Source organism: Ranitomeya variabilis, chromosome 3 (genome assembly GCF_051348905.1).
Source record: "Ranitomeya variabilis isolate aRanVar5 chromosome 3, aRanVar5.hap1, whole genome shotgun sequence".
Lineage (NCBI taxonomy): Eukaryota > Metazoa > Chordata > Amphibia > Anura > Dendrobatidae > Ranitomeya > Ranitomeya variabilis.
In genome coordinates this window covers 538634108-538652540 of record NC_135234.1, presented here as the reverse complement: position 1 = coordinate 538652540, position 18433 = coordinate 538634108, and the positions used below count along the sequence as shown (strand labels likewise).

The 18433-nt window shown below is 39.5% G+C and overlaps 1 protein-coding gene across 1 annotated transcript in view; it reads right to left on the bottom strand.

The window, feature by feature from the left end:
• CLYBL (citramalyl-CoA lyase) overlaps positions 1–18433 on the bottom strand; it is a 581768-nt gene that overhangs the window by 123879 nt on the left and 439456 nt on the right. The window contains 2 exon segments of the mRNA XM_077297069.1: positions 5483–5584; positions 16872–17060. Of these exon segments, the coding sequence (XP_077153184.1) occupies positions 5483–5584; positions 16872–17060 (291 nt within the window).

The following is an 18433-nucleotide window of genomic DNA, read 5'->3' as shown; positions in this document are numbered from 1 at the left end:
GGTCGCCTTACTCCTTGTGGGTTTTTTTTCCAAGACCTTCTCCTCAGCCGAGAGGAACTACTCCATTGGAGACAGAGAACTTTTGGCCATCAAATTGGCACTGGAGGAGTGGAGGTATCTTTTGGAAGAAGTCGTGTATCCCTTTGTGATCTATACAGATCATAAGAACTTGGCGTACATTCGTTCTGCGCACCGACTTAATCCTAGACAGGCCAGGTGGATTCTGTTCTTCAGCCGTTTTGACTTTGAGCTTCGTTTTCAGCCCAGTAATAAAAATCTCAAGGCCGACGCATTATCTAGGCCCTTCTTGTCGGAAGATAACGAGGAGGAGCCCACGCATATCTTCGATCCCTCTAAGGTCATCACTGTCGCCCCAGTTAATCTTACCTCGCTGCCTCCGGGTAAGACTTTTGTGTCTATGAAGAACAGGCGACGAGTCTTGCTATGGGGCCAAACCTCCAAGTTGGCAGGTCATGCCGGTCTCAAAAAGACTCTCATCCTGGTGTCCCGCTATTACTGGTGGCCATCTCTTCCACAGGATGTCTGAAGCTTTGTAGCCTCATGTCCCTCTTGTGCCAAGAATAAAGTTCCAAGGCGTCCCGTCCGGCGTCCTCTCCTCTGCGTGCGCTCCTGGACTCTGCTTCTCGCCGGCTGCACGCGCACGCTCGGTTCAGCGCTGTGCACGTACATCTCTGAGAGTGTCCCTGCCGCTCCATCCTCTCCTCTCTATCCCCTGGAGGACTCCAACCCGGAAGTCTTCACAGCGCTGGCCTTATTATTCCGCCTCTTCCTCCAAACCTTGCCTTGTGTTCATTTGTGCTTGCAACTGACTTTGGCTGCACTATTGTCCAGCGTCTCATATACCTGACCTTGTGCTTCTTTCGTTATTTCCCTAGGTCCTGTCCTAGTTCCTCATCCAACCTACCTCCACATTGTCCTGCCTGCTTGTCCGTTTCCACTGCACCGTCCTTGCTTCACTCGCCGGCCTGACCTCAGTTACCTTCCGGTTCGTGCTGCTCTCTTGTACCACCTCTCCAGCCTGTCTTATCTCTCTTAGTCTTGTATACCCTCCCGGTTCCTAATTCTAGCCCTCTCACTCTGTCTTCCAGCTGCCGTGGCGATAGTCTCTCACGGGTCTTCCCCTAACGCTGCCTGTATAGGGGGCGATTCCATCTGGTCAGCTCGCCCGTGGGAGGATCGTTGTCACGGTCCAGTGGGTCCACCCCTTCATTCCATCTTTGCGTCTCCGTCATTGTCACAGTTGTCACAATCTTCACCCACTTCTGCTCCCTGTCTAACCTCTCTAACTCACCTCTACCTCTTTCTGACCACAACCTGCTTATATTCTCTTCCCTCGCCACTCCTTGTCTACAATCCCCACTCCATAAACTTGCAAACTCTAACAGAAATCTTAAACACCTCGATCTACATTAACTGTCTGAATCCCTTCTCTCTCTTACAGACATAAGTTCATAAGTTCCCTACACAATGTAGATGCCGCTGCTGCTCTATATAACACCACAATAGCAGCAGCCCTGGAATCGGTTGCACCTCTCACACATACCAAAGCTTGCAAAATCAACAGACAGCCCTTGCATACCAGCCTGACCAAAGAACTGAGAAGGGTTAGCAGGGTTGCTGAGCAGAGAAGGAAAAGATCCCACTCCAATGAGGACTTCGCATTCAAACAGTCCCTCACTACTTTCAAGAGACAACACCAACAGGTCATGTATTCAGGATTTCCTTAGTATTGCACCGGTGACTAAATTCTTGCCTTTCCAGGTAATGCAATGATCACCTGGGCAATACTAAGGAAATCCTGAAAACATGACCTGTTGGTGGCTCTTGAGGACTGGAGTTGGGGAACACTGCTCTACAGGATTGAGATCAGGGCTTTGTGATGGCTACTCCAAAACATTGACTTTGTTATCCTTAAGCTACTTTGTTACCATTTTGGCAGTATCCTTCGGGTCATTGTCCATTTGGAAGACCCATTTCCGCCCAAGCTTTAATTTCCCGGCTGATGTCTTGAGATGTTGATGATGCCATCTATTTTGTGAAGTGCACCTGTCCCTCCTGCAGCAAAAAAAAGCCCATATCATGATGCTGCCACTCCCGTGTTTCACAGTTGGTATGTTGTTCTTAGGTCTTCCAAGCTTCTCCCTATTTCTTCCAAAAGTAATGATGGTCATTATGCTCAAAAAGTTCAATTATAGTTTCATCAGACAACATGACATCTCCAAAAATTAAGGTCTTTGTTCCTGTGTGCATTTGCAAACATTAATCTGGCTTTTTTATATTTCTTTTGGAATAATGGCTTCTTCCTGGCAGAGTGGCCTTTCAGCCCATGTTGATACAGTACTTGTTTCACTGTAGATATTGACACAATCTTACCAGTTTCCGCCATCACCTTCACAAGGTCTTTTGCTTATATCCTTGGGTTGATATGCACATGTAGGACCAAAGCACGTTCGTCTCTGGGAAACAGAACCTGTCTCCTTCCTGAGTGGTATGATGGTTGGACATTCCCATCTTGTTTGTACTTGCATATAATTGTTTGTACAGATGAATGAGGCACCTTAAAGTATTTTGAAATTGTACCCAAGAATGTGCTTGTGCAAGTCCACAATTCCTGATATCTTGGCTGATTTCTTTAGACTTTCCCATGATGCTACACAAAGAAGCAGTGTGTTTCAGATGTGCATTAAAATATATCCACAGGTGTGTCTCTAGTTAACTCAGATTTTGCAAAACATCAGATGCTTACAAACACATGACACCATCATATGGGCAGTCCATAATTGTTTAAAGGCATAGTAATCTTAGTGTATGTAAACCTTTGACTTTGCAGTAAGTAATAAAAATGCCTTAAAACATTCTCTCTCTCTCTCATTATTCCGGCATTTGGCAAATATAAATAATTATAGTAATCCGAATTGACTTAAAATGGGAAAGGTTAATTCTGATTTCATGTCAATTGTATATATATTACCCCCTTTTTGGTCCGGGTCACATGTTTTTAACTGTTTGTGCAATTTCATGTATTGTGCACCCGCTGTTGCTGTACCATGTTGTTGCCAATTCCATAAATAAAGTATTTTTACATTTTTCTCATTAACGTGTTGTACGTAATTATGACCTCATATTTGGTGCTTTCCTTCTTTTGGTGCTTTCTACTATAAAAATTACAGACCTCTCCGTTCTTTGTAGGTGGGAAAACTTGCAAAATCGTCAGTGTATCAAATACGTATTTTCCCCACTATTCCTGTATATTGTACCCTAAGTGGACTAACAAAGTAAAAAAAAAATAAGAAAAAAAACAATAAAGGAATGTAAAAAAAATAAAGAAAGATACACACTTGATATCACTGTATCCAAAAAAAGTATGATGTATCAAAACATAAAATTAATTAAGCCGATTGGCAAACATCGTGACGAGAGAAAAAGGATTAAAACATTCCAATTGTGTTTTTCCCGTCACTGCAAAAACACTGAAAATGCAATAAGAAGTGATCAAAGCATAGTAGGTTTCTGAAAATTGTATAAATAAAAACACTAGCTCACCAGGCAAAAAAACAATCCCTTACACAGCTCGATTGATTATCCTATAAAACAGTTACAGGCCTTGGAAAATGCTAACACATACCAAATTTTTTAATCCCAAATTCTGAATTTTTTTAAGCCATTAAAACAGTTTTAAAAAAACATATATGTTTGGTATGTCAGTAATGGTACTGACCAGGAGAATCATGTTTCCAGGTTATTTGCAATGCATAGGGAATGGTGTAAAACTAAAAACTTCATGGAAAAAATTGCATTTTTTCACCATTTCACCAACATTTTTGGTCATTTTCCCTTACTTTATAGAGCGTTATGAATGGTGTTATTCAAAACTACATCTTGTCTTCAAAAAACTAGCCCTCATACTGTATGTCTCTGCAAAGAAAAAGAACTGGACTATTGTTCAGTGGCCCAAGGTGTTGTTTTCAGATGAAAGTAAAGTTTGCATTTCATTTGGAAATCAAGATCCCAGAGTCTGGAGCAAGACTGGAGAGGCACACCATCCAAGCTGCTTGAGGCCTAGTGTGAAGTTTCCACAATCAGTGATGGTTTGGGGAGCCATGTCATTTGCTGGTGTAGGTCCACTGTGTTTTATCAAGACCAATGTCGACACAGCCGTCTACCAGGAAATTTTAGAGCAAGCTTTTTATAGATGGAAATTTCATTCTCCAGCAGGATGTAGCACCTGTCCACACTGCCAAAAGTACCAATACCTGGTTTAAAAACAACAGTATCACTGTGCTTTATTGGCCAGCAAACTCGCCTGTTCTTAAGCTCATGGAATATCAATTTGCATTGAAGAACTGAAATAAATTAACTTTTTGGTAACATTCTAATTTTATGAGAAATATATATATATATATATATATATATATATATATATATATATATATACACATACACACACACACACACACACACACAGTGGTTAGCGAAATAATTCGGCCCTCTGGAACTTTTCAACCTTTTCCCATGTGGGAATAGGTTGAAAAGTTCCAAGGGTCCGAATGCTTTCGCAAAGGCACTGTATATATACATATATATATATATATATATATATACACACACACACACTGCTCAAAAAAATAAAGGGAACACTTAAACAACAGAATATAACTCTAAGTAAACTTCTGTGAACTCAAACTGTCCACTTAGGAAGCAACACTGTTTAAAAATCAATTTCACATGCTGTTGTGCAAATGGAATAGACAACATATGGAAATTATTGGCCATTATCAAGACACACTCAGTAAAGGAGTGGTTCTGCAGGTGGGGACCACAGACCACATCTCAGTACCAATGCTTTCTGGTTGATGTTTTGGTCACTTTTGAATGTTGGTTGTGCTTTTACACTTGTGGTAGCATGGGACAGACTCTACAACCCACACAAGTGGCTCAGGTAGTGCAGCTCATCCAGGATGGCACATCAATGCGAGCTGTGGCAAGAAGGTTTGCTGTGTCCGTCAGCGTAGTGTCCAGAGGCTGGAGGCGCTACCAGGAGACAGGCCAATACACCAGGAGATGTGGAGGGGCTGTAAGAGGGCAACAACCCAGCAGCAGGACCGCTACCTCAGCATTTGTGCAAGGAGGAACAGGAGGAGCACTGCCAGAGCCCTGCAAAATTACCTTAAGCTGGCCTCAAATGTGCATGTGTCTGCACAAATGGTTAGAAACTGACTCCATGAGGATGGTCTGAGTGCCCGACGTCCACAGGTGGGGGTTGTGCTCACAGTATATATATATATATATATATATATATATATATATATATATATATATACACACACACACACACACACACACACACACACACGTATAAGCATATTTGTCTATTTTTCTTGACTGTGAACAAGTGAATACAGTAAAAATGCATTGGGTGTCTTATTGCAACATGGGTAAGTATTCATAAATCTCTTCTTACCTTAAAGTTAAGGAGACCTATCGCAGTTTCCACAAATGCTACCAAGTTTATTGGCTGAGCTAATTTCCTGTTTTTCAAGTGGTGTAGGAATTTTTCGGCAAACTAAAATCAAAACAAATCCATAAATAAAGCAATATAATCAGTCATTTATCCCAAAATTCAAAAAACACATATACTAGAAATACATATGAAAAAATCTAAATGTACAAAGTTAAACAAGTGTTGAAAAATTCAATAAGCATAGTTATGTTGCAGGCTTTTTTTTATTGAGTGCTTACGAAATACTTATGTGACGTGCATATAGTCTAAGGTTATGGACGTGCTTAAATGCAAAGTAGCAAACTAATAGAAAACATGAATGATGGCGCAGAATGCATATCCTTGTAGTTTAATGTGTTCCGCTTGCTCATCCGTGACACGGAGACAGTGACCCAGTCTATCATATTTAACAAAGTAGTTGTACTTTCCCCCATTTGATCTTTTTACATACCTATAAAGGGCTTATGAAAGAAGTTACAGACTTTGAAGAGGACAGATGTCAGAGGAAGCATTAAGCTGTAAAGAAGGGGTTAGTCCAAATTCTAAGTGATATCATCTAAGAACATTAAACAGCCTTGGTGCCACTTTGGCTTTGTCAGTAACAAAGTCTAATAAAGAAACAAGTAAACAGAATATATGTCAGTTACACGCGTTTCACAACTTGTGGAAGATAATAAAATATCTCACAGGTAACATAATGCTATTTAAATGGGAAAAAAACACAAGCCAAAATGACAGGTTTGTCCAATTCATTTTTTTTTTTAAGAAATATTCTGTCATTGATGGATATCAAAGGAACTGGGAATTTTAATCATCTCTCTATTCAATCTCAGTTGGGTAAATCATATCTAAGAGATTTGCATAAATATAAACCATCAAAGACTTTTCATCTTCAAAGGGGGTTTCAAGACCCTATAAGCTTTGTACTGTAATCATCACAGGTCACAACCCTGCAGGAACAGGGCTGCTATGGCAACATAAAAAACTAATGCTTAAGGCTTAGCATAATATTCTGACTAATAGAAAGGAAACTCATTCTAAAAGCTGGCAGCCTATTTACCAGAAGCTGGATTAGAGGTGTTAGTTCTTCCCCTTTTAGCTTCTACCCACAGCCCCCTGTCCCCCACCCCAATCACTTGAACCCTCCCCTCCTTCACTACATCTAAATATCAAATTTTTAAGGAATGTAAAGTATGACCATCCCCTTAAATAACATATGTTAAATAAACCAAACCCCTATATATATTAATACATAAAACACTGTATTCATTGAAATATAAATCGAATGAATATGTGCTGAAAAATGTCACATAACATAAGCACGTCACAAAGAACGAATATTAGTGAAAACTGCAAAAAGAGACATTTGCGTTAAATCAGTGAATTTTGTTACCTAGGACATAAACCTAAAAAAGAAAACAAAAAACGATAAATGTAGCACATGTTGTTTTGATGCTTTACAGTTTTGTTTCATGGTAGAAGGCCTCAGAAAGAACAAAATGGGCTCCTCCCTGCTGTTTTTAAGCCTGTACAACATACATTATCATACCACCTGGAAATACAAGAGCGGTTTACAGGAGGGAACATCTAAAATGTTACATTAGCCTTTCCACCCAAATCTTTCTACCTTACAAGTGATTTAACTCCTGCTTTCCTGTCACATAATATTTACTTAGTGAGAAAACTTAAAAGGTGAGCTCTGAGGCAACTTTCAATTAATATATTTTCTTTTCTCTGCAAAAAAAAAGGGACAATTAAATGTTTCCGGCCAAGCAAAGTGAGGAGGTGTTGGGGAGGGGGGCGAGGGAAGAAAAAAAAAAAACAAAGAGATTGGGGAGGGGATGAAGTAGCAGCCCTCAGCACTTCTTTCAATTCCAGTGCACACCCAATAGTGTGTGAGGAAGAATGCCCACTGTTCGGGATTTGTGGGAGAATTGTCCCATGACAAAAGAGGCCGAGTTACGCTTGTTATTCTCCAATAAGCCATGCCAGTCAAACAAGTACCCATACTTAGGACAAAAGCAAAGCAAGGGATTGTAGCACAAAAGAAAACAAGTAAGCCCATCTTTCAGTTGTGCATCAGCTTCCAGGTTTTATGCTTTGCATAAATAAAAATGAGAAAGAATTTAAAAAAAAGGATGTCTGGTGTACTAGCAGAAAAAAAAATCTCTTCACTTCAATAAAAAAAGAATTAGTTAAAAAAAGGTGTTAAAATGTGTAACACAGTCTTTAGATGAAAGGCTTTTCATTGAAAAGAGTGGCGGAAAGAGAAAGGCGAGAGCGTGGAGAGGAGGAGGCAGGCGCCCAAATGCTGATTTTTTTAAAAATTTTCTTCACTAAAATCATCACTGAGAAAGAAGGAGGACATGTTTGTCTGCCAAGAGAAAAGTGAGGGTAAAGCTAAAAAAAAAGGGGGTGGCTGATTTTTTTTTTTTTTTTTTTTTTTTAGAAATGTTAAATTAATTTCTAAACCCTTAACTACAACAAAAGGAGAACCATGGAAAGACACACTGACCGAGAGAGGCGGCAGGAGAACAGGAACAGGAGCAACCAAGATAAAATTCTGTCAAGGTGAAAAATCTAAGCGATATAGTCTGGGAGTTCTGCAGTTAGTAAGTAACGCCATAGGTTGTAATATCTCCATATCAACTATGACAAAGGCGAAAAAAAAAAAGTATAGCGTCAAGTGTCCAATAAGCAGGAGTCTGTTATACTGATGACTATTATGTGTGCATTGCAGTAGGTTAAAGATGACAATGTAGTAAATGCTGCGAGAGAAATAAGACAAAATCCTAGATATGTTCTCAGGGACAAACATATAAATGGAGATGAACTCTTTATGTAGTGAATGGATTCTTGGTATTAATGAGTGAAAAGATGTTTAGTTTGTAGAATGACTGAAAAAGCTGTAAAATGAAAGGATTGCAAAGAAAAATAATAATAATCATAATAGGCTGTGTCATAAAGTGTTTCTTCTAATAAATGTGAAAATGCAGTTTTCCATAAAATACATCTGATAAATATAAACTAATTTGCACAGAATTTCTACGTAAATGATATTTTAAGATCACTTTGATCATCAGCAGTCAGATTTTTTTGTATAATTTTGACTTTATTAATATAAGAATAAAACTTTGTGATCGCTAAGTAAAACAGACTCGATGTAGGTCAAACTGCGCTCGTTTTTACGTTACAGTGTTCCATTACAAGTCAGGCTTTTTATGTCGAAATACAAAGACGTATAATCACCACACAGCACTTATTAATGTATCATTTCACAACAGGGATATTACAAGCTATATGATGACATTGTCAAAGACAGAATTTTACATTATTATCTTGTGATTAAATATTGGTAATTGTTTTTTTGAGAAAAATGTCACATTTTTTCCTGCAATTTCGGCAGAGTCATTACCCATTCATCTTTCACACTAGGTGACTATTACATCATCCTGCCTAACAACCTACTTCTTATCTCACAAGCGTTCACACTATAAGCAGAAGCATATAATGTGCAAGGTACTATTTGCTGATAGACCCCGTAGTAATGGCCGCGGATTAATACAACACAAAAGAGTTTTTTACATTTTCAATAGAAAAATGATGAACTATAAATGTAACAAGATATATACTGAAACAATGACAATACACAGTAATATAGTCTAACTATCTTAGAATCATAATATTTTACACTTTGCCAACGGTTTGGGAAATAATTTAATTTCTAGTAGAAACCTTGTATTCATTTTAGTAAGAAAAAAAAATCTGGAGTGGTAACAAAATCTAAATGCAAACCTGTATTCTTCCAAACCATATTGTAGAAAATAAATTACAATAAAATAAAAATAATTAATTACCTGGAAACTCCAGTGCTGGAGAGGCCACCATTTTACCCCTTGTCTTCAGTGCCCGGAAGTGCTGGTGGCATGTCTTACCAGCCCTACAGAAGTATAGCACAGAGACACATCCGGAGCTCCACAGGAGTGTGAAGACCAAGACGTGCCATCTGCTCCCTGTGGAGACCTTCAAAATTCAAAAGCCTCATCATATTTAGGTTACTAATAGCAGATACAAAAAAATATTTTTAAGGCCACGTTGACTGTTTGGTGAATTTTTTACCTCAGTATCACTCCTAGAATACTTCTGTCATCATTGGGCAGAAAAGTATTCACATCCATTACCTCAGTATTTGTAAGTCAAAAGCAGGAGTGGAACAATCAGAGAGAAAGTATAATAGAAACATGTCGCCTCTTCTGTATTTTTCACCCACTCCTTGTTTTCACTTACAAATATTGAGGTAAAAAACGGATCAAATACTGAACGTGTGCACGACGTTTTAGATTGTGTGCCCACGATGAGTTTTTGGTGCGTTTCTGAAGTTGGGTATTTTTACAGCTTGAGTTCCAGCAAAGTGTATGGGATTTATAGAAATCTCCTGCCCCCTGTGCTATTTTTTACTCAGCGTAAACTAAGCTGCGGTACGTGAATCAAATCCACAACATGTTATTTTCTCTTGAGGGTACGCTGAGTTTTATGTGTGGAATTTCCCCATAGAACTGCATTAGATGTGGAAAATCTGTAGGTAAAAAACGCATGTGTTTTTTTAGTATGCACCCAAAAGCAAGTAATCCGCATATGATTGTATGACAAATGTTTTGTCACAGCCAAATACCAGGACGTATCAAAAACAAAACAGCTTTATTTAAAGCATAACAGAACAAGAAACAAAACACAGCGCCAAAAACGCATGTAAAAAACACACACACTCAAAAACACAATGAAAAGGGGCAGAAAAACTCACTAAAACCTCATCTTGGGAATGTAGCCTTAATGATTCTGAAGGACTCTTTAATGAATAATATTACTGGGAAATTCCTTTTTTTTGTTGCGATTTCTCTGTAAGGCGCCTGGAAATGTCCAGAGTAATGATATTGGCTGAAGACTTGCACGGACAGGATGGACAAGGTGAACATAATAGAATGCCATTGGTAACTATCACTAACTTTACACTGTCCTAAGTCGTCTCGTTCAAAAAAATGATTCTGTTTGATGAAGGAACCATTCAGGATATTGAATAAATAATACAAGTCGATCTACTTATACCTTTTTACACCTGTTATTTATAATACGGCAGTATTGCAGAATCTAGATATTCTTTGGTCCATGCCGCTTATAACTTTTTGAATCATTATGGACAACGTTTCACAAATGATGGTATCTGTATTTTCTAATAGGAGTTACTTATTATTTTGGATGAGGCCATCAGCTTGTCAGCATAGTCCCAATGACTACCCTGTAATACAACTGTAAGGTCAAATGTGTAACGATGTATCTTGGTTATTCAAGAGTGCGCTAAATGCCTTACATAGCATCATAAATGGTCATGCTGCAATTAATTCACTTTTCTATCATGCTTTTTATACAATTAGCTTATTTACAGGCCCGGTAAAGATATTTGACGTGCCACTTAACATTTCCAGGATTTTATTGGCTGAAAACACAGTCATGAAACACAAACACACCTGTCAGCAATTAAAAAAAAGAAGAAATAGAGAGCAGCTCAGGAAATAATATCTGTGCTAATTAAAAACACTAGTTAAACGCTTCCTGTTTGTTCTCTAAGGTGCCCTGAGAATTGACCTTATTCCTTTTCTTCCTTTTTTATGGTCATTGATACTGAGCTGACTGCACTATGTGATTATTATACTACAGTGCATACATCAATATTTGGGGTCATGACTACTGTAAATAAGGAAATCTGCTATGATAGCAGCTGAGTGATATTTAGCCATTGAATGTCTAGTCCAGTCGTATGTCTATAATGCTCACAGTAGTGTAAAACATTCCACAGTAATTTTTGGTACCACAACCTGAAATCAATCATCAATGATATGGTTCTACCCTAGTGCTAGCAGTCAGTAACACGGTTCTGCTATGCAGTGACATCCCTGGTGCAGTCAGTGAATGAAAGTAAGTACATCCGACAATAGCTAAGGTGCCACATGCAGTCGGTCAACACCGAGGGACACATTGGTTTTGGTTTAGAGGTTTATCACAGTCGGAAGTGGAATACACACACCACTAGGATTCAGATTTGGGTCTGCTAGATGGTTTGAGCAGTTGTTACTTGACCACAAGTATGTGATTGGATTAATTATGGTCACATTTCGATTAACTTCTCATCCGCTTCTCTGAATAAAACACTGACTAGCTTTCATTCTTTCTCTCGATAAAACATTGAGAGAAGCAGATGAGTTGGTACGTGACCTCAATTACACAAATTGCATATTGGTGGTCACGTAATGACCTCTCAAACCAGCCAGCATTGCCTAAACCTATCAGTCAATGTTTATATTAAGCACTGCTTGCCGAAAGTTTACCCTGTGTATGGAAAACCCACATTAAGATGGTTTGTAAGGTTAATCCCCTAAGAGGTAATTATCATGGTCTCAACAAGGGAAAGTAACAATGGATGAATGTTGTTCAAACCTGTTGATTGGAACTGGCCAATCACCTAATGTGTATGGGAGTGTCCCAGCTTTTCTATCAGTGGTAGATCTTATTGAAGGAACATTAGTAGTTTCCTATTAAATTCCCACAAGTGTGCGTGCTGATAAGGAAAAATTGAGGACTCTTTCCAATAGGCAATTGCGTAAGGTTAAAAGAGCAGCTGCAAAAATGCCTTGTCATAGCAGCAGACAAGTTTTTGAAGCTGCTGGTGCCTCCAACGTCCCCAGAACAACAAGATGCAGGGTCCTTCAGAGGTTTGCAGCTGTGCGTAAGCCATCCTGTCGACCACCTCTATCCACTGCACACAAGCAGAAACGGCTCCAGTGGGCCAAACGATACATGAAGACTGACTTCCAAACTGTTTTGTTCACCGATGAGTGCCGTGCAACGCTCGATGGTCCAGATGGATGGAGTGGAGGATGGCTGGTTGATGGACACCCCATGAAAACACGGCTAAGGCGCCAACAAGGAGGAGGTGGAGTAATGCTTTGGGCTGGAATCATGGGGAGAGAGATTGTCGGCCCCTTTATGATCCCTGAAGGGGTAAAGATGAACTCCATAATCTATGTGGAGTTTCTAAAACAACACTTCCTGCCATGGTTCAAGAGGAAGAACCGTGCTTTCCGCAGCAAGATCATTTTCATGCATGATAATGCACCGTCTCATGCTGCAAAAAACACATCTGCATCTCTGGCTGCTATGGGCATAAAAGAGGACAAACTTATGGTGTGGCCACCATCTTCCCCTGACCTCAACCCCATTGAGAACCTCTGGACCATCATCAAAAGTAGTGTCTATGATGGCGGGAGGCAGTTCACATCTAACAACAGCTCTGGGAGGGTATTCTTTCCACATGCAAAACAATTGAAGCAGAAACCATCCAAAAACTGACAATTCAATGAACGAGAGAGTTCAGAAGCTTCTTTCAAACAAGGGGTCCTATGTGCAAATGTAACATCACCTAGAATAAAGTTTTCACTTGAAAACTGTTTGATTTCATTTTGTAGTAAGCTGATAATGCTTATAACTTCACAATTGACCGTTTTTTTTGTTCAAAATAAAAAAAAAAGGTTGAAAACTCTGCTGTGCATAATAATTTGGAACATGCATTTTGAGTGTTTATTTTTTTTAAAAGATTCTGTTTTCATAGGCAATTTGTTCCAAAACATTGCAATTATACTAGAATAGTAGATGACTGGAAAATAACAATGACTGCAATTCAGATAGGTAATTTAGAGAAAATATGAGTAAATATTATTTGCATAATAATTTGGAACACAGTGTATATAATTGTCTAAGGGGTACTTCCGTCTTTCTGTCTGCAACTTCCGTCACGGAAATCCCACGTCGCTGATTGGTCTCGCCAGCTGCCTGTCATGGCTGCCGCGACCAATCAGCGATGGGCACAGTCCGATTAGTCCCTCCCTACTCCCCTGCAGTCAGTGCCCGGAGCCCGCTTTATACACCCGTCCGGTCACCACTCACACAGGGTTAATGCCAACGGTAACGGACCGCGTTATGCCACGGGTAACGCACTCCGTTACCGCTGCTATTAAGCCTGTGTGTCCCCAACTTTTTACTATTGATGTTGCCTATGCAGCATCAATAGTAAAAAGATGTAATGTTAAAAATAATAAAAAAACAAAAAACCTGCTATTCTCACCTTCCGTCGTCCGACGATGCGCTCGCGCCTGCCGCCATCTTCCGTTCCCAGAGATGCATTGCAAAATTACCCAGAAGACTTAGCGGTCTTGCGAGACCGCTAAGTCATCTGGGTAATTTCGCAATGCATCCTGGGAACGGAAGATGGCGGCAGCCGCGCGCGCATCGCCAGAGTTTCGCTGGATCCCGGCGGGTGAGTATATAACTATTTTTTATTTTAATTATTTCTTTTAACAGGGATATGGTGCCCACACTGCTATATACTACGTGGGCTGTGTTATATACCGCGTGGCTGCTATATACTACATGGGCAGTGTTATATACTGTGTGGGCTGTGTGATATACTGTGTGGGCTGCGCTATATACTATGTGCCCTGTGTTATATACTGCATGCCCTGTATTATATACTACGTCGCCTGTGTTATATACTGCATGGCTGCTATATACTGCGTGGGCTGTGTTATATAGTACCTGGGCTGTGTTATATACTGTTTGGGCTGTGTTATATACTGTGTGGTCACTGTTATATACTGCGTGGCCTGTATTAACGCATCGGGTATTCTACAATATGTATGTACGTATATAGCAGCCACATAGTATATAGAACAGGCCACGTAGTATTTGTCTCCTATATACTACATAGCTCCTATATACTATGTGGCCTGTGCTATATACTATGTGGTTGCTATATACATACATACATACATATTCTAGAATACCCGATGCATTAGAATCGGGCCACCATCTAGTATATATATAATCAACTTAGCTTTATTAGCACTGCAGAAGTACATAAAACGTATTAACTTTTATTCATTTTCTCTGCATTGTTGTTGGTTGCTGTAATACCAAACATAACATATATTTTAACCAAAAATATATGAAGGCAGAACGGCACTAGGTGGCAGCTTTACAACAGATCATCCAGTATTAAAACATTGAAATCCGGACTTTCAAACAATGGAACCAAGGAATATAGGATTCTGTAGAAAACCTCTTTGGCACTGAGTATTCAGCAGCGTATAGGTGGTGAAGATATAGATCCGAAATAAATGAAGAAAACAGAATGTGGAGAGGCGGCTGGTAAAGGAGAGGGTGCAAGAGGAGGCAAGAGGACGACGGCCGTTTCGGTCCAGGTCCCGTGGAAGCGCACCGGCGCGAAACGGCCGTCGTCCTTTACCAGCCGCCTCTCCACATTATGTTTGTACCTTTTTATTCTGAATAAAGGACATCATTGCACAGCAGCATCAGGGTGAGTGCCACTTCTGTTTTCTTCATTTGTTTCGGATACATATATTTTAACATTAACCCCTTTCTGACCTCGGACGGGATAGTACGTCCGAGGTCAGATCTCCTGCTTTGATGTGGGCTCCGGCGGTGAGCCCACATCAAAGCCGCGACATGTCAGCTGTTTTGAGCAGCTGACATGTGCGCGCAATAGCATCGAGTGGAATCGCGATCCACCTGCCGCTATTAACTAGTTAAATGCCGCTGTCAAACACTGACAGCGGCATTTAACTACCGCTTCCAGCTGCGCGGCCGGAAATGAGCGCATCGCCGACCCTGTCACATGATCAGGGGTCAGCGATGCGTCAGGATAGTAACCATAGAGGTCCTTGCGTCCTCTATGGTTACTGATGCTGGCTTGCTGTGAGCGCCACCCTGTGGTCGGCGCTCATAGCAAGCCTGCAATTCAGCTACATAGGAGCGATCTGATGATCGCTGCTATGTAGCAGAGCCGATCAGGCTATGCCAGCTTCTAGCCTCCCATGGAGGCTATTGAAGCATTACAAAAGTAAAAAAAAAATGTTTAAAAAATATGAAATAAATAAAAAAAATATAAAAGTTTAAATCACCCCCTTTCGCCCCATTCAAAATAAAACAATAAAATAAAATCAAATATACACATATTTGGTATCGCCGCGTTCAGAATCGCCCGATCTATCAATAAAAAAGATTACCATGATCGCTATACGGCGTAGCGAGAAAAAAATTCGAAACGCCAAAATTACGTTTTTTGGTCGCTGCGACTTTGCATTAAAATGCAATAACGGGCGATCAAAAGAATGCATCTGCACCAAAATGGTATCACTAAAAACGTCAGCTCGGCACGCAACAAATAAGCTCTCACCCGACCCCAGATCATGAAAAATGGAGACGCTACGGGTATCGGAAAATGGCGCCATTTTTTTTTCTTTTTTTAGCAAAGTTTGGAATTTTTTTTCACCACTTAGATAAAAAAATAACCTAGACATGTTTGGTATCTATGAACTCGTAATGACCTGGAGAATTATAATGGCAGGTCAGTTTTAGCATTTAGTGAAGCTAGCAAAAAAGCCAAACAAAAACCACGCATGGGATTGCACTTTTTTTGCAATTTCACCGCACTTGGAATTTTTTTCCAATTTTCTAGTACACGACATGGTAAAACCAATGATATCGTTCAAAAGTACAACTCGGCCCACAAAAAATAAGCCCTCACATAGCCATATTGACGGAAAAATAAAAAAGTTATGGCTCTGGGAAGGAGGGGAGAGAAAAACGAACACGGAAAAATGGAAAATCCCAAGGTCACGAAGGGGTTAAACGTTTTGAAAAATGAAAAAGGTTTTTATCGTCTTTAGAATTTTTTCTACTTTAACATTTATTGAACTTTTTCTATTCCTCCAATTAGATATTTGAACTGTAAATAGTTTTATTGCTTCATTAATACACTGTAATATTGCTGTATTGCAATGCATTATGCCCGATAGGTCACAGACCAGCTTACTCCATCTGTGACAAAATGTTGATGATCAGAGTCATCTCTGATCCCAGTTGTATGCTAGCCAGAGGTATGCTTGCCTGTATATTATAGTCCTGCAGCTGATAGCACAGATGCAGCTCCTGCACCTCTGACATTTATTCTCTCCCGACTGCAAATGTAAAGGATTAAAGAAAAAAAGAGATTTACTATTTTATAACTATTAAAAATTACAGTTATTACAATTTAATTGGAAAGGCCTAACAAAGGTGAGAAAATAAGAGATGTGGTTCAGTTTGCACTACCATTTTGGCATTGAATTTTTACCTTTTGTTGGATTAGAGTTTGAAATTAAGCCAGGCGTCACATAAAAAGAGGAAACAAATTGAATTCCAGGCCCATTGTGTGCTTTGTAGGAATGCTTAAAAGACTCACCCATTTCACTTCTTCAGAAGATTCAACCTTAGGCAGCATGACACAGGAAGGCAAGACTTTGGACTGTAGGATGGCTACCAGATCTTCTTCTGCCAGGCCACTGGACACAGAATTAATCCGAACACACTTTTCAGTTTTGCCAAGGTCATACTCTTCAAGTGCTTTGACAATAGTCTCCCTGGCTTGAACCTAACAATTCCAGAACAGAGACATTTATATTTACTAAAGTAGAACGCATATCAAGTAATGAATATACACACTGAACACATCATCAAGGAAATTGTGTGGTGATTAGTTTTTTTAGAGAGCAATAAACACAAAAATTACTTATTTTTTACCATAAAAATTATATTATGATCCTCTTAAAATTCACCTGCGTCACTCCATTGTTCTTGTGATGCAGATATGTCTATAATATGGCACCCAAACATAACCAGTATATTTTCATCCCTATACATTTGATCATTTTAATTACTTCTGAAATACATGAAAAATGACACCAAATACACTATATGGACAAAAGTATCAGGGCACCTGATCATCACACCTATATGACCTGATTGAGCATCTCACTCCAAGTCAGTCATTATTATAGATTCTGGCTCTCTTATGGTGGCCATAGCAGCATCCATTCTTCTCAGGAGGCTTTACTCAAAGATTATGGAGTGTGTCTTTGAGAAAATGAGCCCAATTAGCCAAAAGAGCATTTGTGAGGTTCACCACTGATGTTGGATGAGATGGTCTGACTCAAAATTTACATTTCAATTTTGTTTGAGGGTCACAGATCAAAGTTCTGTACAGTCACTTCGGTTCCTTCACAACAATCTCACCAAACCATGTGTTTATGACCTCTATGTGAACAGTGGGCCGCTAGATTTGGTGCTTGTGTGCTGCTGTCCAACCATGGAAACTGATTTCATGAAGCTCCCGACACACAGATCTTGTCCTGATGACACATTGGAATTCTGTGAAGAGTGCTGAGAAATATGGTAGGTGATTTTCACCCACAAGGCACTTTAGCATAAAGTGACTTCATGGCAGCACTTGTTTGTCCTACATTAATAGCCCAAAAGCCTCAATTTTTTTTTTCATCTACAACAAAATAGTGATTTATAAGTGATAATTGTAATTTATCTTTGGTAACAGTGTTAAAATGAATTTCTGAATGTCCATAGAGAAAAACATATTCAAGAAAACTGCTAAAATTGCAATTGCTGATAGCTACATATTTGTAAGATTTTGAATCCAATTCATTAAAAATGACATTTTATTTGGACTACTGGAGTAAGATGTGTCTCATTGAATAATTAGCCCCAGTAACTTAATAAATTAGGTGGATCTTACAAATACCGCACGCCTTTGCTAGTGATGTACTCCAGTCAGAAACTGGAGTACATTTATGGTATAATTCACGTTACTAAATGGTGTAAATTTTCATGAATTTGCTGGTTGAGGTTTGCTCACTTTGGAAAAGCTGGCTGGGGCTGTCTTGGTTTGATTGGTCATCCTGTCCTGACGCAGTCCATTTAAAGTCTAACTCAAGGAGCTGAAAATTTGTTTTC